Below are 22,544 nucleotides of genomic sequence, written 5' to 3' on the forward strand. Positions count from 1 at the left end.
CAGAAGGTGGAAAAAAGTTCAGAATCTGACAGAAAGTTTGTGAATCTGAAAACAGAAAACATCTCAAATATGGACAAATGGGACTAAAGTGTTAATAAAACCTATGAAAGAAGAATGAAACTTACATTCAAAGTGAAATAAACTTGTGCTGCACTTTGCTGCACTTTGAATCTGGTTGTTTGTTCCTCACAGAAAGTGATGAAGCTTCATGTTTCTCAGCCTGCATTCACTCACATGCTGCTCACAGCTCTCTGAGCTCTGACTGAATGAAACAGCTGGAACAGCTGGCACACAGCCGGCAGGGGAACAGAACAGCATGTATCTGCAGTGATGCAGCAGTCCCTGCCTCCCTCCTGCATGGCAGCTCAGTGATCATCCTTTGTGTCTGTGTTGGGCTCACCTGCACAGGGTCGCAGCACTTCACCTGTTCAGCTTCTCTTTGGCTGCACAGCTATCAAACACTGACTCTGCTGCATGTTTTCACACATTTCTCACCTGATGGAAAGCTGCTCACACACACTCACAGCTTCCTTCCATCTGCCGTTACCTAGCAACAAGTTAGCTAACAGCTGTTCTCTCATCCATCGTCCAATCCTGTTATTCTTCTTCTGATAAACTCTTCTTTGTGTTTCCCCCACAGTCACTAAATGTCAGCATCACCTTCAGTTGGCCTTGGCATTGTGTAACAGGGAATTATTGATAGAATTCATGAAATAAAGCTCAACTGAAAGTGATTTCCTTTCAGTTATCAGTGGGAGAAGCTTTTTGGCTGCATTTTGTCATCATGAATGAATCTGACTGAAGACAACTGCTGCTGTGATGAAAGCTGTTTTCTAACCAAGTCAAAGATTGTTCATTTCCAACAGAGTTGGAGGGGAGTTTGTTAGTATCAGCTGATTAACGGGCTGTTGGAAATATTCACCAACTCTGGACCTCTGGAAGCATCAGCCAGTGATTCTAGATTTGTTTCTGTCTGACAGATTCACTGTTTTCTTATTATTTAATAGATCATCATTTCATCAACTAAAGCCCAGAAGAAGAACACAGACTTTACCATGAAGACCAGCACAACTTTCACATCATATTAATCTGAACACACAACTAAAACATGGTGTCTGACCTCAGAGCCTTCAGTCCACAGTGTGGACTCTGCAGAAAGCTGCTCAGCTCCTTCTCTGCAGAGTCTCTGATGTTGTTCTCACTCAGGTCCAGTTCTGTCAGATGGGAGGAGGGGTTGGACTTCAGAGCAGAGACCAGAGAAGCACAGCTGATCTCTGACAACCTGCAGCTCCACAATCTGAATAAAGAATAATCAAATCAGAATGCCTTTATTTGTCATTGTACATGGTACAGCGAGATTTAAAGCCACCAAAACAGTACAAAGAGAAAATAAAATTTTTAAAAATATATATGTAAGTATGTACAATAAGGGAAGGGTGTTAGATGCAACAGTTTTACTTACGGTAAATAAAATAAATAGAATAAAATATGGTGTTAGTGGTGATAGATAAATAAGGTGTAAAGCCTGGTTTATAGTCGGCAACGCAAGCCGCAACGCAAGCCCTTGCGCGGTTGCCAGCCCCCCCTTGCGTGCTTGCGTGTGTCACCTCAACTTCTTAACTTCACGCAAGACGCAAGCGCAAGCCACTGGCTGTGGTCGAAACCGCCTACTACTTGATCGATCTGACAGTATGCAGAGCGTTTACACACAGTGCACTTCACTCCTGCCCGAGCCGAAATCAGCCGGCCTGAAAAGCTGATTTCCCTTAAGCTATAAACTCTGTAAATATATAACTTTAGCAACATTTGAAACATTTTCAGGCGAGAAAGTAGTCGTTTAGACCCCCAAGGTGTTGAAAATCTGACAAAATACCGGCTATTTACAAAAAGAAGAAGAAGAAGCATGAATCTATGGAAGAGAGACTTGCCAAAGAGCTCCTGGCGGTGAATTTCCTTTCATCGTAGTAGGCTTGTCACTGAAAAAAACCCGCTACTCCACCTACTGTCCTGGCGGTGAATCGCCACGCAGCACACGCAACCGCCGACAAAATAAATGAAGTATAAACGTCTTGAGCCATTAACATACGCGCAAGACGCAAGCGCAAAGGCAGTTAAAAGAAGTATAACTCAGCCTTAAGGTGTGAGCTGAAGTCAACAGAGAAAAGGACTCTGAACCAGCTGCTGTCCATCATGGAGGATGAGCAGCTGATCTGTGCTGAGTGCTGACAGAACCAGCTGACATTAACAAAGTGTGTCAGTGCTGCAGGTTATTTTCACCAGCACTCATGGAAATATAGAGTGCAGGAGGTGTCTAAGAAAGGATTGCAGTTCCCACAGTCCCTGAAGGCAGCATGATGGGGGTCCCTTCAGCCTCCTCTGCTGCTCTGGCAGTCAGGATTTAACCCCCCTGTCAGCTGACGTCCGGGCTCTCAAAGCAGGTCAGCAGCAAAAGTTTGAAAGTGAAAAAACGGGTCAGAAGGTGGAAAAAAGTTCAGAATCTGACAGAAAGTTTGTGAATCTGAAAACAGAAAACATCTCAAATATGGACAAATGGGACTAAAGTGTTAATAAAACCTATGAAAGAAGAATGAAACTTACATTCAAAGTGAAATAAACTTCTGCTGCACTTTGAATCTGGTTGTTTGTTCCTCACAGAAAGTGATGAAGCTTCATGTTTCTCAGCCTGCATTCACTCACATGCTGCTCGCAGCTCTCTGAGCTCTGACTGAATGAAACAGCTGGAACAGCTGGCACACAGCCGGCAGGGGAACAGAACAGCATGTATCTGCAGTGATGCAGCAGTCCCTGCCTCCCTCCTGCATGGCAGCTCAGTGATCATCCTTTGTGTCTGTGTTGGGCTCACCTGCACAGGGTCGCAGCACTTCACCTGTTCAGCTTCTCTTTGGCTGCACAGCTATCAAACACTGACTCTGCTGCATGTTTTCACACATTTCTCACCTGATGGAAAGCTGCTCACACACACTCACAGCTTCCTTCCATCTGCCGTTACCTAGCAACAAGTTAGCTAACAGCTGTATTATCAGCTGCTATCAGCTGATTAACGGGCTGTTGGAAATATTCACCAACTCTGGACCTCTGGAAGCATCAGCCAGTGATTCTAGATTTGTTTCTGTAAAACAGATTCACTGTTTTCTTATTATTTAATGGATCATCATTTCATCAACTAAAGCCCAGAAGAAGAACACAGACTTTACCATGAAGACCAGCACAACTTTCACATCATATTAATCTGAACACACAACTAAAACATGGTGTCTGACCTCAGAGTCTTCAGTCCACAGTGTGGACTCTGCAGAAAGCTGCTCAGCTCCTTCTCTACAAAGTCACTGATGGTGTTCTGACTCAGGTCCAGTTCTGTCAGATGGGAGGGGTTGGACTTCAGAGCTGAGACCAGAGAAGCCCAGCTGATCTCTGACAACATGCAGTTCACCAATCTGAATAAAGAATAAAACATGTGAGCTGAAGCCAACAGGATGCAGGCTGAAACTGACTTTAATCAGCTACATGTGCCTTTCCAAATATCATATTTGGATCCGGCTCTGCCACTAGTGCTCATCTTTGGAAATGATTCAGTTATTTTACCACTTTATTTAAACCACTAGTAAAGCAAGAATGAACATTTGGAAGCAGAAGCAAGGGAAATAAGTCCTGAGATGAGTGTGTGCAGCATGTTCTTCTTCTGTGGTGTAATTCTGAATTTCTCTCTGGTTTCTGCACTTTTTGATGGATTCTTTTAGCATGTAATCCTCTCAACTTTGGAGATTTTTCATCCTTCATTTTTACAATAAAGTGCAGAGTCAGAGCTTTGCCATTTCCTCCAGTCTGTCACTAATTACTGGGTGGAGGCTAAAGCCCAAAGCAGACTGAGTCGTTGGAGTTAAAGTGACTGAACTCTGCACATGTGTCCTGTTCAAATGAGCAGCAGAAGCAGCAGATCTGTCAGTTTGTTGCAGTTTAATCTGCATCCAGCTTTCATAACTTTACTGATCAAACATCTCTCAGATGGACCAGAAAGGCGAGTCAAAGCTACATTTCAGCTGCTCCATGTTTACCTCTGATCTGAAGTGTTTTCTCTCCTTTTATGACTGAAGAAAAATGGTTTTTACCAGGATCATTTTTCTAAGGAACAGCTCTGCTTCAGTGTGTGAAAGTGAGGAAAGAATTGCTTTGGCAGGTGAAAAGGATGGAAGGGAGGATTCATTCAGACATGTGGAAACACTGAATGTTTGGATATTTACACACATCACTAAATCATTTAAACTAAAACAGAAGAAGTAAAAGAGCTGCTGTGAACTGACCTCAGAGCCTCCAGTCTGCAGTTTGGACTTTCCAGTGCAGCAGACAGATGTTCCACTGCTGGATCCGACAGGTCGTTGTAACTCAGGTCCAGTTGTTTCAGATGGGAGGGGTTGGACTTTAAAGCAGAGGTCACAACTTCATAGTCAGTCTCTGAGAGTTTAGTTCTAACAAGTCTGTGATGAGAGAAAATGTGACATCAGTTCTACTAAAATCAGACAATCTGCACTATAAACACCAACTGAACTCATATTCTAACTGAACACAGTGATGTGAATGTAATGTCCTCTGATGAACATCTGTTCTTCACATCTGTGATTGATCTCATCTTCCTGTGTTTGACACGACATCATTAATCTCTTCAGTCTTTCAGACCTGAGCTCCTTTAAACTGACTTTTCTTCATTATTTTCTCTAATCTGCAGATAAAGAAGGAAATGTGGTGTCACATTCAGACTGAAAACATGTTTGATCTGATCCCAAAGTCAGAATAAGGACGTCTTGTTCAGAAAACCATTTTTACATTCTTACATCTTTCATTTGACTCCAGAATCTTTATAAAAAGTTCAGCTTAGTGAACATTTACAGCTGAAAGACGATCTCTTTGCTCACCACTGTCAGCTGGGACTGTTCACACCCATAAACAGGAAGAATCCACTCTAAGAAGCTTCTAAGCACCAGTTAGCTTCTCCAGGGCTCTGAAAGCTGCCACAGAGCAACATCATTATGTCTCCGGAGACATCAGCTCCAACACTGCAGGCGGTACGCTTTGAGCTTTCCCCTCGTATATTTACATTCTGTGCAAAGGCCACAGTTCACGCCGTCTTCTCAGATGATGGCGTCTGCGTTTCACTGCAGATGGATGTCTTAATATCTCTAATCTGCAGCTATAAAAGCTGCTAGCATTCAGTACTGTGCCGTGGTCTGAGTCCACATTTCAAACCGTTTGTGGAAATCATGGACGTGGTGTCCTCCGGGCTAAAGAGGAAAAGGAGCATCCAGATTGTACCAGAGCAAAGTTCCAAAGCCAGCATCTGTGATGGTGTGGGGCTGTGTTGGTGCCCATGGCGTGGGTAACCTGCACATCTGTGAGGGCGCCATTAATGCTGAAAGCTCCAAACAGGAGCAACAGGGGCGTCCTGCTTATTTCAGCAAGACGATGCCAGGCCGCATTCTGCAGGTGTGCCAGCAGCGTGGCTTCATAGGAGCAGAGTGCAGGAACTAAACTGGCCCGCCTGCAGTCCACACCTGTCTCCCATTGAAAATGTGCGGCACATTATGAAGTAAAAGATATGACGGCAGAGACTGTTGAGCCAAAGCTTTCACAATCAATCCCTCCAACAGCCAACAATGAAATGACCCGACTGAGGCCGCTCACCTATAAAACCTTCTGCTGATCCAACCATCACAATTTTACCAACAAAAACTTTTATTCTGACAAATGCTCTTAATGATCCAGTTCAGTAAAACTTTAAACCCCCAAAATACTTGTTCCAACATATTCCCACAGATTTCTCTTGCATCATTTCCAGTGAGCTGGGAACTGGCCCAATCTGTCCAAGATTCTCTCCTGTGAGTCAGGTTGCCATGGAAACACTCTTTATGTGCCGATCTGAAAAACTGGCCAGATTTCTTAGCTTCTGGTTGTGTTGGGGACCGGCCATGTGGGCATAAAGCAGGCCTACATGGGAAACAGTGGAAACAGCAGGTTAATGCTGGCTTCGTGTCTCCAACAGTAGGTCTGCTGCTGTGAAGCACATGTGAGCAGCAACTGTGGGAAAGGTCCAGATGAACCTGTCTGCAGGTTCTCCAGAACATCTCTGCTGTTCATGTGCAGAAACGGCTTTTAGGGAACTAAACTACTAATCTACTCTGACTCATGAAGTCAATGAACACATCAACTCACCGAGCCTTTTTGCAGTTCCTCACAGCTGGAATCAGCCTACTTCGTCCCTCACGTGTTGTTATGGTGTACTTCTTCAGGTCGAACTCATCCAGAACCTCCTCTGACATCTGCAGCATGTAGGCCAGAGCTGAGCACTGGATCTCAGAGAGTTTCTCCTCTGATCTGTTCTCTGACTTCAGGAAGTCTTGGATCTCCTGATGAACTGAGGGGTCGTTCATCTCCATCAGACAGTGGAAGATGTTGATGCTTCTGTCAGGAGAAATTTTAGACGCGTTAATCTTCTTCAGGTTGTTGAGGACTCTCTGGATGGTTTCTGGACTGTTCTGTGTCTGACCCAGCAGGCCTGCTAAGAGTCTCTGGTTGGACTCCACAGAGAGGCCATGAAGGAAGCGGACAAACAGGTCCAGGTGGCCATTTTTACTGTGAAAGGATTTCTCTATGACTCTCTTCAGGAAGTGATTCAGAGATAAGTAACGGTATTTTTCTCCCAGGAAGCTCTTCAGCACCTCCACCTTCCTGTTGGTGTAGCAGTGCATCATGTAGACTGCAGCCAGAAACTCCTGAACACTCAGATGAACAAAGCAGTAAACTGGTTTCTGGAAGATCCCACACTCTCTTTTGAAGATCTCTGTACAAACTCCTGAATACAGCGATGCCTCTGGGACATCCAGGCCACACTGCTCCAGGTCTTCTTGGTAGAACATGATGTTTCCTTTCTCCAGATGTTCAAACGCCAGCCTCCCCAGCTTCAGGAGAACGTCCCCATCAGCCTCCGTCAGCCCCTGTGGACCCGCCTCAGGTCCCTGGAGGTACTTGTTCTTCTTCCTCTGTGTCTGAACCAGCAGGAAGTGGGAGTACATGTCAGTGGTGGTCTTGGGCAGCTCTGCTCTCTGCTCGGGGGTCAACATGTGCTCCAGAACTGTAGCAGTGATCCAGCAGAAGACTGGGATTCCACACATGATGTGGAGGTTCCTGGATGCCCGGATGTGGGAGCTGATCCTGCTGGACCGCTCTTCATCTCTGAACCTCCTCCTGAAGTACTCCTCCTTCTGGGAATCGGTGAAGCCTCGTACTTCTGTTACCCTGGCGACACACGCAGGAGGGATCCGATTGGCCGCTGCGGGCCGTGTGGTTATCCAGAGGCGAGCCGAGGGAAGCAGGTTCCCCCTGATGAGGTTTGTCAGCAGCACGCTGACTGATGACTTCTGGGTGAGCTCAGACACAACCTGACAGCTGAACTCCAGAGACAGTCTGCTTTCATCCAGGCCGTCCAGGATGAACAGAAGTGTGCAGCCGGCCAGCTGCTCTGCTGGGAGCTGCTGTAATGTTGGATGGAAAACATGGAGCAGCGTGAGAAGACTGTGCTGCTCCTCTCTGATCAGGTTCAGCTCCCTGAAGGAAAGCAGAATCACCACACTGACATCCTGGTTCTCCAGGCCCTCTGCCCAGTCCAGAGTGAACTTCAGCACTGAGAAGGTTTTTCCAACACCAGCGACGCCGTTGGTCAGAACCACTCTGATGGCCCCCTGCTGCTCAGCTAAGGCTTTAAAGATGTCCTGGCACCTGATGGGAGTGTCATGGCGGATCTTGGAAGCCGTCTCCAGCTGCCTCACCTCATGTTGGGTATTAACCTCTTCATTCTTTCCGTCTGTGATGTAGAGCTCAGTGTAGATCCTGTTGAGGAGGGTTCCACCTCCTGCTCCATCACTTCCTTCAGTCACATGTTCACATCTCCTCCTCAGACTCATCTTATGTTCATCTAAAACCTCCTGCAGACCAGCATCTGCTGACCAAAGAACAAATGAGACCAAACACAAACAGATTAGATTCAATTCATCACGGTTTGTTCCACTTTATCTGTGTTGTGTTCTGTGTCTGAATTTAGACCCAGTGCCTCCAAACTGTGTGAACAAACACACTGAAAAAAGGGACTTTTTGGTGAAGTAAACTATATCAGAGTCATAATTTCTACCTTGTATTTTTAAGATTCAGTAAGAACTTGAGTTTAAGTAAAATTAAACATTTTATTAACGTAATACATTAATTATCGGGGGAAGAGTAAGTTTTACTTAGGTTTCCTCATATAATTTAAAATTTTTAATAGTTGCATGTACATAAACCTAGAAATACTACATAAACTTTACTGTGAAAGTGTATCGTTTTGAAATGCCTGCACGATGCATGTGCACAGTACAACAGGATTGGCGGTCATCCATACTTTAGGTGCAGGACCACAGAGCGAGAGGGAGCACGAACGATTCATTTCACAGGTAAGTTATTACTGTTCCGTTTTAAATTTGTGATAATATATAAGTCTGTATGTAGTTAGACGCAATATATGTCACTGTTCATAGGTTAATTAATTAAGATTTCAAGGCAGGTGGAAAAATTAAGAGTCTGCCTGACCAAAACAATTTTTGTTATCTCAATCTGGCTCCCCTGTGCTGGCCTTGGCTGCCAGCTGCAAACTTTTTCTCCTGTTCCATCGCTTTCAAGGACAATGGCCTGAGAGTGTTTTACAGATCTACTTGCAAACACTCACACACACTCACACACACACGCTCACTGATTAAAATACGCAATTCTCACACCTCTTCACCGGTCCCAATGCTTGATGTTGTGTTTATGTTTAGCTTTTTTTGTGCTGAGGTTTTTTTGCAATTTCAAACTATCCTGGTAAGGGTAAAGTGTGAAATATGATTTTTTTTCTCCTCTCACCTAACGTGGTACCTTTCTTCAATCTGGCAGCGCTCATCACTGAGCTGTATGGCCACGGTCACCCATCTCCCTTGTTTTGTTTTTATGTTGTCTGTCTGGATGGGTGTACTGGAACTGCTTGTAATTTCCCCCTCGGGGATTCATAAAGTATCTTGAATTGAATATAACTAATTTAAAGTTAGCATAACGCCACATTGGTCAGTGTTGGCCTGTAAGTGTGTGTGTGTGTGTGGGGGGGGTTATTTTACTCAGGATTCATGTTTTTGCAGTTTTTCGTCTAGTTGGGCCCACGACACCTCCAGGAGGCTAGAAAATGACCACTGGCGTCCCAGAGTCACCCCTGCTAGCAATTACTGCTCCTCACACCACAACAACCATCTTTTACAGCCACAAGCTTCCTCAGCCTCTCACCAACTCCACACCAGTCACAGCGGGGTGGGGATGCAAACCCTGGTTCAGGTAGGGGGTAATTAAAGTATAAAGGGTGCCAGAGGTGGAGGAAGGACAAGACACACTAGCAGATTCAGCAGACAAACTCACCTAAACAGTCCTATAATCAGCAAAAATGCCAGCAGAAACAAAGCCTTACAACTCACTCAAAGCCAACTCACCCAAAATGGCCGCCTGATTTCAAAAGGATCACATGGGCCAAACCCTCCACTTAAATATCCTGAATTTCTTCTTTGCTTCTTCCAAGAGTCTGTTTACCCTAAGTGCTGCCCCTGCTGGGCCCCCAGCTGCTATTTTGCTTTTTGACTTTACTGCTTCATCTGACAATTCTTTCACTATTTTCCTCACACTCTGTCCACTTACACCCAGCTCCCTCAACAATGAGACAACAGACTTTGCAACAAATCCTCTACATCCTACTTCCACTGGACTGATTCTAACTTTCCATCCTCGCTGCTCTGCTTCTGCCCCCAACTCCACATATCTAAGCTTTTTCCTTTCATATGCTTCTGCTACAAATTCCTCCCAAGGAACAGTCAGCTCTATGAAATAGACTCTAATTCTACTCCTAGACCACAAGACTATATCAGGCCTTAGATTTGTAGAGGCTATCTCCTGGGGAACAACAAGCTTATTTCCTAAATCTACCTGCATCTCCCAATCACAAGCATCCTCCAAGCTGCCGTGCCTCCTTATCGTCTCATTAACTTTCTCCCCCTCTTGAACAAACTGAATTGCAACTCTCTTCACCTTAGACCCTCCTAAGTTTACCTGCCTTCGTTTATCTTCAATACCTGCAGCTAAGCTTCTTAATACTTGGTCATGTCGCCATGTATACCGGCCTTGTGACAGACTAACCTTACAACCTGACAAAATATGCCTTACGGTGCGTTCACACCAAACGCAAATGCGAATATTTCCACCGCCTTCATCGTGCGATCGTTGCCGCAGGTGTAAATTAAATTCCATCGCCTCAAACGCCTCTTTCGCGCGAGTAAAAAACGAGTGAATAGCTCAAGGGGCTATCCATGGCTGATATAAGTACCATCGCGTCCTTGTACCTGCTGTGGCAGTCCGAGATTCGTCTGAAATGCACACGCCGTCAGTGACATCATCCGGTGGTGCATTCAGCTCGGATAATTTCACCGCCTTCTCCAGGAGTTGCGTCTGGATGACGGCCGACTCCAGCGGCACCCCAGGCCCACCAGGACCCAGCCCGACGACCCGCTCGGGAGGACCGGCGCCGCGATCTCTCGGCAGGACATCATGCCACAAGCGCCCCGCAGATGAAACGGAGCCGCGGCCCAGCTGCGGGGCGCCTGGTTGGTGTCTTGCCGAGAGATCAGGGCACCGATCCTCCCGAGCGGGTCGTCGGGCTGGGTCCTGGTGGGCCTGCGGTGCCGCTGGAGGCGGCCGTCATCCAGACTGAACTCCTGGAGAAGGCGGTGATTTAATTTTTTTATTTTATTTAGTCAGGGACCATGTGCAAAGTACATTAATTACAAAGTAAAGAGATGACCTGCACCAGATTGTAGCTTAGAAGCTAATTTCCATCTGCAGTCCCATCTGCATGTCACAAACAGCGCCTGTCCATCTGTCTCCACGTCACTGTCGTCCAGAATCTCAACGCTGATAGGCTGTCTGGTGCGAATATTTCGCCAAAGTTGGATTTTTTGAACTCGCGCGAATCGCATACTTTCACTCGCGCGGCGGCCACCGCACCGCGCCTCATCGCACCGCCGGCTCGAATCCGCGTCTAATCGCGTCTTTGCATTGACTTTGTATGTAATCGCGTCGCCCGACCACGTCTGGTGTGAACGCACCGTTAGAGCTGCAGTACCTGAACATAACGAACGTAACGGGTCTCCATTTACCCAGAGTTTTAGGTTCTGGGAAGTTGGAAATACATCATATGTTGCCCCTATCATAAATCTAATACTCCTTTCGTCCATACTCCACAGTTCTTTCCAACTAAGCTTTTTCTTCTCTACACCTTCCCAATTCAACCACCATCCCTGCTTAGCCTGAGCCACTGCCTTTGCACCCCTTAACATTTCCTCCTGTCTACGAACCTGCTCAACAACTAGCTTTCTCTTCTCCTTGGGACCTGCTCTACTCCACACCGGTTTGCCTGGGCCAAGCCCCAAGCCTCCCCAGCCTATTTGAACATTACCCACAATCTCTGTATGTCTAAGAGTTGCTTCTGCCTCCTGAGCTGCCATTCTTGGTTTCCACTTCCTCCCCTTGGTTGGGTTTGGAACCACCTTACTAACTACCACATCTTTACTCCCAGCTAACAGAAGCTCTGTCCTAACTTTAGTACATTTAAACTTCTCTACTAGACTAGATACTGGGAGCTGGAGTATGCCTTTCCCATACAGTGCCACAGTACTTAAGCATCTAGGAACACCTAGCCACTTCCTAATGTAAAAACTAACTAATCTTTCCATTTTTTCTACAACAGATAATGGAATCTCATACACAGACAGTGGCCACATCAACCGAGGAAACAATCCAAACTGCAGACACCACAGCTTCAACTTTCCTGGAAGCCCTGATTTATCTATTCTATCCAGTCCCTCAGCAACATCTTTCCCAAACTGCACTGCCCGCTCTCCATCATTCATGTCTGCCTGGTACCACCTGCCTAAACTCTTTACTACCTTTTCCCTAATTATTGGAATGCTTTCTTCATCTATTACAAACTTTCTATCACTTAATTTCCCTCTACTTATTGAGATACTTCTAGACTTAGTAGGTTTGATTTTCATCCCAGCCCACTTTAGATTTTTATTAAGTCTCCAAAGTATTCTCTTCATACATGGCACTGATGTAGTCACTAACGTCATATCATCCATGTGTGCTCTAATTGGTGTAAGGCGTATGCCATCCTGACGTCTCTCTCCACCTACAACCCACTTGGAAACTCTAATAATTATCTCCATCGCCATTGTAAATGCTAATGGAGAAATTGTACACCCTACCATAATGCCTATTTCTAGCCTCTGCCAGCCTGTTGTGAAATCTTCTGTAGAATAATCAGGAGTGTGACAGGGAACACATGAACGTGGACATTTTGTCCATCAGTGAGCTCAGTGTCAGACAGCAGCAAGAAGCCTCACACAGCAGCGAGCCTGAAGGAGCTCTGAGATGTGGCTTCAGCACTGATGCAGTTGATTGGTTTGGACAGCAGGTGGTGCTGCTGCACCAACACAAACAGGAAGCTCCGACATGTCCTGAACTCCTCACAGCCATCTTCCCTCAAATGTCCCCCGCTTTCCAATGCTTTCCAAATAAGGCTATGTGGCACTGAACCAAATGCATTTGCTAGATCAAGAAATATAACATGCAAGTCTTTTTTCTCAATCTTGGCTGTCTGAATCTGATGCCAAATCATGCTAGCGTGCTCTAAACACCCTGCGAAACCTGGTATTCCTGCCTTCTGCACAGTAGTATCTATTAAGCTATTCCTTTCTAAATAACTAGCTAATCTCTGTGCAACTAAACTAAAGAAAATCTTCCCCTCTACATTGAATGAATCGATTGTTCATTACAAGTTCTACTAGAAAATATATCTGTTAAGAAAGTTAAAAAGATGATAAGGAGGCACGGCAGCTTGGAAGATGCTTGTGATTGGGAGATGCAGGTAGATTAAGGAAATAAGCTTGTTGTTCCCCAGGAGATAGCCTCTACAAATCTAAGGCCTGATGTAGTCTTGTGGTCTAGCAGTAGAATGAGAGTATATTTCAAAGAGCTGACTGTTCCTTGGGAGGAATTAGTAGCAGAAGCATATGAAAGGAAAAAGCTTAGATATGTGGAGTTGGGGGCAGAAGCAGAGCAGCGAGGATGGAAAGTTAGAATCTGTCCAGTGGAAGTAGGATGTAGAGGATTTTTTGCAAAGTCTGTTGTCTCATTGTTGAGAGAGCTGGGTGTAAGTGGACAGAGTGTGAGGGAAAGAGTGAAGGAAGTGTCAGATGAGGCAGTAAAATCCAGTCAGTGGATTTGGATTAGAAGAAGCAATAGCAGCTGGGGCCCAGCAGGGGGAGCACGTAGGGTAAACAGACTTTTGAAAAAGCAAAGAAGAAGTTCAGGATATTTAAGTGGAGGGTGTGGCCCAAGTGATCCTTTTGAAAACAGGCGGCCATTTTAGGTGAGTTGGCCTGTATGGCTTTGTTTCTGCTGGCATTGTTAGTGACTGTAGGACTGTTTAGGTGAGTTTGTCTGCTGAAATTCTCGTGTGTCTTGTCCTGCCTCCACCTCTGGCACCCTCTATATTTTCATTACCCCCTACCTGAACCAGGGTTTGTATTCCCACCCCGCTGTGACTGGTGTGCAGTTGGTGAGAGGCTGGGGTAGCTTGTGGCTGTAAAAAAAAAAAAAAAAAAAAAAGATGGTTGTTGTGGTGTGAGGAGCAGTGTTGGCTGGCTTTAGGGGGGTGACTCTGGGACGCCAGTGGTCACTCTCTAGCCTCCTGGAGGTGTCGTGGGCCCAACTAGAAGAAACACTGATGAAAGGAGGTTCCCACCTCATGACCCCAATGACCTGTTGGTCAGCACTGCTCACTGATCTAGATTATAGGGAATTATTCACTGAGTCTGGTCCATTTTTTATTTTATTTTCCTTTAGCACAAGTTTCTTGTGTTTACCTTGAATGTCATGTGTAAATTGTTTTATTTAGCTAGACAAAATAAAATATTCTGCACGGTGGTGTGGTGGTTAGCACCGTCGCCTCACAGCGAGAGGGTTTCAGGTTCAACTCCCGGCTGGGGCCTTTCTGTGTGGAGTTTGCATGTTCTCCCCGTGTATGCGTGGGTTCTCTCCGGGTACTCTGGCTTCCTCCCACTGCCCAAAAACATGCATGTTAGGTTAATTGGTGTTGTTTTTGCATTGTTATGTTTTATTCCTTGTATTTCGTGTTGTACAGCACTTTGTTTCAGCCACGGCTGTGTTAAAAGGCTTTATAAATTAAATTGAGTTGAGTCTCTAAACTTGTCCTTAGGAGTGAGTGTGAGCGTGTGTGGTTGTTTGTCTCTGTGTGGCCCTGTGATAGACTGGCAGCCTTTCCAGGATGTACCCCGCCTCTCACCCGATGACTGCTGGGATAGGCTCCAGCCGCCCCGCGACCCAACCGACGGATTCAGCGGGTATAGAAAATGGATGCAAAACAAAATGTTCATTAAATATATTTCTGTCAACAGGAAGCAAATCCGAACAGAACATTATTCTCATCATTCAGGCAAGTAGATAATGTCTGCATGATGTAATATTGTTTGGTTATTTTCCCTTATTTTGTCCCAATGGTGTATATCGGATGCAGTTTGTCTGTTCTTTTCATGTCAGTCATGCCAAAGTTAAACTTATGGCTGTCCCAAAAAAAGATTGGGCAATTCAATCCACATCATTTAAAGCTGAACTCCCAGTGAAATGGATCTGAGGTTTCTTCTGGAACACATGTCCTCTGTTCACTCTGCAGAAGGGAAATCCCAAACCCAAATGAATACATGTACTTTTCATATTTGATGGTTTCATGATGGCACCTGCTGTCCCTGTATTCATTAGCCAATCAGAATCCTGAACTGAAAAAAATAACTCATGAGATTTAATTAAAAAACCCTTTGTAAGTATTTGCACTCAAATGATTTCAGTAAAATGTAATGCTGAAATATCAAGTAACACTCACTTGCCAGTATCAAGTAAATTTTACTTACCATAAAACATAACAGTTGTGAAGATATTAAGTAACATTTAATTAATTACATCCAAGTTTTAAGTTATATTTATCTAAACAAATTAAGTAAAGTCTACTTGTTTTGCATAGGCAGGAACATCATTTTACTCAAAATTTTAGGGTAGATTTGAATTCTTTTCTTATGCTTGACATTTTAATTTTCTTGGTTGCATTACGTTACATTACTTAGTAAAATTAGGTAATCATTGCCATTATTCTTTTGATAAATGTTACCAAATAAATTCAACCAATACTCTATGCATTTAATATATATTTATCACATATCACACAACCAAATTACAATGCAATTAAACTGTTTATTTTTAATTTTAAACAGTTTAACAAGAACAGTCAAAGTAAATCCACTACTATTGTTCCTGATGACCTTTGTGATGACCCCGTGCGTCCTCTTGTGGTTGGTTGGGGTATTAACGAGTGACTGTTTGTTCTGCTGGGAGCTGATTCGTGTGATTTAGGACACCTGTGGCTCCTTCCATCTTAAGCTACAGCTACACAAAAACGAAACAAGGGTTTTTTTGAAAACGGGTATGAAAATTATTGCGACCACACGGGGAAGCTGCTGTAAAGACTCAGGTCCAGATGAAAACGATGAAAACGATGCAGTACACACGAAACACCTCTATGTGTGCTGTAAGCCACCCCCACCGGTTACACCAGAACAATAGAAGAAGCAATGCGCATGTGTGTACGCCCCTACTTCTACCAGCGCGAAGCTCACGTTGTTCCTTCAACAACGCCGCTGTAGTTAGCAGTGTCTGCAGCAGTGCTGCTATCAGTGTTGTGGGGTCCATGATGATAGCTGTCTGTCCTTGTTGTGTTGTCTTCTTCTTCCGGATTTTGAATGGAAGCCGCTTTTTGTTCTGGTCACTGACGTATGTGTATACGACACTGGCGTTGGCCATGTGGCTCTGCCGCAGATGTAAAGAAATCCGTTTTGGCTGTAACAATGGAAACGAAACAACGCCGTTCTCAGATCTTCCCACTCTGGAACCCGTTCTCCAAAAGTATCGTTTACAGTGAAAAACATTTTCGTGTAGCCGTAGCCTTATTTTGGCTCCTTTAGTCCTGATTTCAGTCTGATTACTCTGCTCTTCTCCACAGGTGCTGCTATCTTGGTTATTGTGTTGGATTAGTTTCATTTTCTGATGTATTTGCTCATTACAGCATTTACATTCATGTCTTCCACTCAGAAATATGATCCAGCTCTGATTTAACTGATGTCCACAGCCCAGAATACAAAGCTTTGATTTGGCGTATTAATTCAGTCTGATGTGAGTTACTAAAATGATTCTTTAGCTTGAACTGATGGTGTGTCTCTGTTGTTGCGTCCATGTGAGTCAGGTCCTAACAAATGTTGTGTTGTTCTGTTTGACACCACAATGTGTCTGCATTAAATCAGCAGGTTAACCATTCAGACCCAAAGCTGTGTGTGAAGTCCTTCTGAAACCTGAGGGGGGCTGAAAACTAACAACTGTCCACTAACACTTTTATTCTCAGCGTCTGAAGAAACTAAAACATCAACTGAAATAAAAACAGACACATTTCAGCAGTTAAACCTCCTCTTTTTAAACCACTGACTTTATCGTCATGGCGATTCATATTTTTGGTCAAATATTATTGTTTGTGCATCTTGAACATGTTGATGTGATGTGTGCGTCTAAACGGGTTAACAGAAATATCTGACCTGGTGCAGCTCTGGATCTTTCTCCACACTGGGGACAGGAGGAGCCTCCTGAGGGAGCAGACTGGTCCCAGTATGAGCCTCCTGAGGGAGCAGACTGGTCCCAGTATGAGGTGATGCACTGTCTGCAGAACCAGTGTCCACAGCTGGCAGAGACCGGATCCTTCAGGACGTCCTGACACCGAGCACAGCAGGAAGGCTGCTGCTCCTCACAAACACCACTCCTCTTCCTCCTTCTGTCAACACATGTCTTCATCACTAAAATCCTTTTAAAATAACTCCATTTGGCATCAACTCTGCTGTTTGATGTGAATACAAACTCAACCCTTCCTGCAGCAACATTTCACATTTGGTTCAATCCTCAGTTTATGAGCTGACTTCACTGTGTGAATATTACTGCTGCTGCTCTACAGAAAACATTTCATATCAGTCCTAATCCTGTTCTACAATTGCTCTTTTAGAATTAAGAAATGAGAAACTCTTTAGTACTTACAGATAACCAATAAGTGTATTGATAAAGACCTGGGGCCTCATGTACAAAAGGTGCGTACGCACAAAATAGTGGCGTACGCACCTTTTCACGTGAATGATCAGATCTATCAAGAGCGAAATGACCTTGGAAATGTGCGGTGCCTCACGCCAACTTCAGGGCTGGCGTACGCACTTTTTTACAGCTGCTGATTCTTTGGCGACACCTAAGGTGATGTTGGGAAACTGTTATAATAAATAAATGTGAAAACAATTAGTCCTCAGACAGTGATGCGCACATTTGAGATGCATGAACAATTAATACTGATAAACAATTAACACACCCATGTGTCTGCAATTACACGAGCGGATATAAAAGAAGCACAAAGTGGGGCAATGCATACCATTAAAAACAATGGCTGCTTTAGCGGTATTAGAAAGGCAAATGGGGAAATTCGAAGAGAGCGTGTGTTCAGAGACAGAGAGGATTAGCTGTCATATGATGGCGACTGACTCATTAGCCGTTTTGCGGGAAATCCTCCTGAACTGTGCGCAGAGCTGCGGCCGGCGTTGGAGCGCAACACAGCGAGGAGCCGTGCGCTGCCTGTGCTCACAGGTGATGTGCACACTGGGGTTCCTATAGCAACCGGAGCATTCCACAGGTGATGTGCACACTGGGGTTCCTATAGCAACCGGAGCATTCCACAGGTGATGTGCACACTGGGGTTCCTATAGCAACCGGGGCATTCCACAGGTGATGTGCACACTGGGGTTCCTATAGCAACCGGGGCATTCCAGGGATTATTATTATTATTCCAGGGAGGAGTCGGGTGCTCCGACATGTGCGCTCAATTCCACATGTCGGAGCACTTTGGTTTGAGCGTACGCCATGTTTCAGTAGGAAATCCACGCAAGTCTTTTTGTTCTTTGTACATGAGGCACCTAGGCTGATAGTGTGTGTTGATCAAATAGATTCTAACAACACTGGCTGCAGCCACACTCTGAGATGAGCACATTTCATCCCACATCCATCCACTGTGACCCCCTGAGCTATCAGAGGCAGAAAATAGACCATCACTGACAGACATGTGGTCCTGTTCAGAGGCCATGTTGCTCCTGAACTGGAAGTAGAGTTTAGATTTCCAACACAAACCAAAACGGTACAGGGGTCACGGTTCGGTACGCGCATTGCCACGCAGAATACACACGGTACGGAAGTTTAATATTGATCTGAACGCGGAACTGTTATTTTGCAAGAGTTTCCTTCAGGACCCATTTAAACACTGCCACATGCAAGCTCTGATTGGTCCGTAGAGATATACGCTTTCGGACAGAGTAGTTATAAGAACGCAGTTATAAGAACTGTCCTACTCGAATTCCGTTCTGATAACTGTCCTTCCCCAGCGGAGCTGTTTCAGTCTGCATTCGCACATGAGTCGTGACCTGATGTGCCGCGCGCAGCCGTCTGCGTCAGTGACGTGTAACGTTAGCCGTTTAGCGCCACATTAAACAACAAAACAAAACCCGAGAGAAGAAAAAACACCTCAAAGAAGCTAATATGGAGAGCAGAGAGGCCACCGTGTTCATGGTCTGCATGATGGTGATATTAATCATGGACGATCACATCAGGCGTCTAATATCGAGGCTGGAAGAGCTCACAGAGAGAGTCAGGAGATACTTTTTCATTTCATGAAGGAAGAAAGGAGAGCAGAGCGCTGCAGGCAAAGGAGACAACGTGTAAGTTTAACTTATTAAACACGCGCCGGTTCTGTCTGTGTGGTATGATGAAACATTTCAGCCGTGATAGCATGACATGGGGCGTAGCTACCGACCACCACACACCTCCGTCAGATGCGTTCCTATAGAACCATGAAAACACACAACCAATTACGTCTCCCAAATGTATTACAACAACCCCTGGATACGAATACATGCAGAGCAAAAAAAACCCCGAAGCAATTGGAATTTACATCGCATCTGCTATGCGCCCATATTCCACTGTAGAAGAGGCAGGATTCAGATATCTATTACATGTGCTCGAACCTCGCTACACGCCTCCTTCGGCACTGTACCGAAAATGTACCGAACCGTAGGGTCCGTACCGAGGTACGTACCGAAGCGTGAGTTTTTTGTACCGTTCCACCCCTATGTTATTCATATACATTCATTCATATATTGATATTTTCTGCTTTCCTTTCCAACTGTAGTAATTTAACTTTGTGTTAAGACCCCTCTTTATTTATTCTGACATTTCATCTTTGATTTGTTTGATTCATTTAATCCTTCATTCATATATTTATTCTGAAATCACTGAATTAATTTGTCCTTTATCCATTTATCTCTTCATTTATTTATTAATTTTTTCTCTTTTTTGTAAGAAAGACATCATGAAAAGTCCTGAAATCTCTGTTTCAGTTGTCTTACTTTGTGCCTGAGGGTCCAGCTTCATCACTGAGGTCTGGAGGACGATCTTTGGACCAGTCACTCTTCATAGACAGACAGTCGGATGTTGGAGACTCTGTTCTCCTTCTGTGGTGCTGACCTCTGCAAACACAAACATGGTGTTATTCATATGCAAATACACATAAAATGATATATGTGAACTCAAGGGACTGGGATTAAACAGCTGAGTAGCCTTAAGAAAAACACTTATCAGTGAGGCTAATCTGGAAAAAGACTTCAGTTTGGCGGGAGCATAAAGATTGGACTCTGGAGCAATGGAAGAAGGTCATGTGGTCTGATGAGTCCAGATTTAGCCTGTTCCAGAGTGATGGGAGCATCAGGGTAAGAAGGGAGGCGGATGAAGTGATCCCCCCATCATGCCTGCTGCCTACCGTACAGGCCTGTGGGGGCAGTGCTATGATCTGGGACTGCTGCAGTTGGTCAGGTCGAGGTTCAGCAACGTTATGAGCCCAAAGAATGAGGTCAGCTGACTACCTGAATGAGCAGCTTATTCCATCAGTGGATTTTTACTTCCCTGATGGCTCAGGTATATCCCAAGATGACAATGCCAGGATTCATAGGGCTCACATTGTGAAAGAGTGGTTCAGGGAGCATGAGCCATCATTTTCACACATGGGTTGGCCCCCACAGAGTCCAGACTTTAACCCCAGTGAGAAGCTTTGGGATCTGCTGGAGAAGACTTTGCTCAGCGGTCCGAATCTCCCATCATCACTACAAGATCTGAGAGCAGAAATAATGCAACTCTGGACTGAAATAAATGTTGTGACATTGCAGAAGCTTATTGAAACAATGCCACAGCGAATGCTGCTGTAATCAGAGCTAAAGGCAGTCCAACGAAATATTAGAGTGGGACTTTTTCTTTTCGGCGAGCAATGTATTTCGTCCTTTATCTATTTATATATTCATTCATTCATTCTGTTTTTCTCTGTTTTGTAACAAAGAGATTATGAAAGATCCAGAAATCTGTTTCAGTTGTCTTACTTTGTGCCTGAGGGTCCAGCTTCATCACTGAGGTTAGGAGGTTCTACTATGGACCAGTTGCTCTTCACAGACAGGCAGTTGGATGTTGGAGACTCTGCTCTCCGTCTGTGGTGCTGACCTCTGCAAACACAAACATGCTGTTATTCATATACACATACACCTAAAATTATATATATGAGGAAAATAAATCACTTCCTGAAGTAAATCTAGTTCCTTTACCTCGTTCTTTCATCAGTTCGATCTATCACATCTGTGACATAGTTGGTCAAAGCATCTGTCTATCATGTATAGATACAGAATATATAAATATATATATATATATATATATATATATATATATACATATATGCACACACACACAGTATACATCAGGCTCGGAGTGGCTAATTGGGAGGACCGGGATAATTCCCAGTGGGCTGGTCTGATGTTGGGGTTTAGTCATGGCAGTGGGTTTATATTAATGTTTATGCATTTTGGCTTTTATCCAAGAGAGGTTGAAAGAGGTTCGATGGGGGCCGTATAAAGTTATTCAAATTTATTTTTACTTTTCAAGAAGTGGCAGATTTAAGATTAGGGCTCTGGTCCTGTGACCTTAGGTTTAGGGTAAGTGGAAGGGGAAGGTATATATAAAGAGAAACTGGGCAGTTTTATTCGGGGTAAGAAATGCTTTTTGAGAATATTATTCAAATATTTTTTTCTGGTGATGACATGGGGTGGGGTATGGTCAAGGTATACAGAAAGAGGAAATGGTGTTTCTGTTTGGGATAAAATAATGTGTTCAAAAACTATTTTTCCGAAAATTATTAAAAATTATTTTTCACCATTGAGGCTTATACAATTGTTAAATTAGAACCTCGTCATCTAAACAGGGTTCCTACAGGTTTCTTCAAGTCAAATTTAAGTCTTTTTAAGACCTTTTTAAGACCATTTATAAAAAAAATAATACCCATTTCACAGACCTACCGGCAAAGAAAAACTTTTTTTTTTTTTTTTTAATTTGGTAATTTATTTCTCAAACAAATGAAAGTGTGGACTGTGTAAAGCATAGTAGTAGTAAACGCTACAACACCACAGCACAGACACAGACCACAGGCAACAAGCCAAACAGAGGTGTGAAAAATCAAAGAAAATTTCAGCAGACCACAAAAAAGTTTAACTGACACAGTTAAGTTGTTTTTTAACATTGGTTATGATAGCTAGCTACTTATTCCATGATGGGAATATGGGGAGTAGAGAGAACTATAAATAATGAAAATCAACTAAAAAAATTGTCGTTTCGTTGAGGCTCTCATCGAACATAAGAACGGACGGTGATTTGTTTACCTTGGACACCAGTTCCTCTTTAATATACACAGCTAAACCAAACTTGGCTATATACGCCGTTTTGTCGGGACCACAAGTAATTGTGGCAGCGATGTCGGAATCAGGGAACGTGCATTTAAACAACTCTGAAATACCCTCGTTTCCATTATATGAATGGTGTTTGGCGATTGTGTTAGGAGTCCACAACACCTCTGCTTTCATGGTTGGTGTGGACCCAAAAGCTGTTCGCAGATCTACTCTAGTTGCGGTGACGGTCGTAACTTGAGGGGCTGTAGTAGCAGTTGGCTGGTTAACGTTATCTGCTAGCTCAGATACATTAATAGCTAACTGGCTAGCGTTGGCCGGTTGAAACACCCCGGCGATGGAAGGAGTTTGATTCTTCGCTTCGATATTATTCATTTGCTTGGAGGACTTGGCGTGAGACTCTAAAGCCTTCAAGCCCATGGTACCAAGCTGAATCCTCTTTTTGCACACTGTGCAAAAAGCCTT

At 44.2% G+C, this 22,544-nt stretch overlaps 1 protein-coding gene across 4 annotated transcripts in view; it reads right to left on the reverse strand.

Annotated features, from left to right (window-relative positions):
* Nucleotides 1-22,544, reverse strand: part of LOC142388710 (NACHT, LRR and PYD domains-containing protein 12-like) — a 245,195-nt gene that overhangs the window by 63,304 nt on the left and 159,347 nt on the right. For 2 of the 4 annotated variants that reach the window (XM_075474257.1, XM_075474263.1), the window contains exons 7-13: nucleotides 20,733-20,852; nucleotides 19,713-19,832; nucleotides 16,824-17,056; nucleotides 6,223-8,005; nucleotides 4,320-4,493; nucleotides 3,282-3,455; nucleotides 1,121-1,297 (exon numbers count right to left, since the gene is read on the reverse strand). In XM_075474257.1, coding sequence (XP_075330372.1) covers nucleotides 1,121-1,297; nucleotides 3,282-3,455; nucleotides 4,320-4,493; nucleotides 6,223-8,005; nucleotides 16,824-17,056; nucleotides 19,713-19,832; nucleotides 20,733-20,852 — 2,781 coding nt within the window. The remainder of the gene's footprint in view (nucleotides 1-1,120; nucleotides 1,298-3,281; nucleotides 3,456-4,319; nucleotides 4,494-6,222; nucleotides 8,006-16,823; nucleotides 17,057-19,712; nucleotides 19,833-20,732; nucleotides 20,853-22,544) is intronic. The other 2 variants (XM_075474271.1, XM_075474268.1) reach the window with 2 other exon arrangements.

The sequence above is a fragment of the Odontesthes bonariensis genome, chromosome 2 (assembly GCF_027942865.1).
Source record: "Odontesthes bonariensis isolate fOdoBon6 chromosome 2, fOdoBon6.hap1, whole genome shotgun sequence".
NCBI lineage: Eukaryota > Metazoa > Chordata > Actinopteri > Atheriniformes > Atherinopsidae > Odontesthes > Odontesthes bonariensis.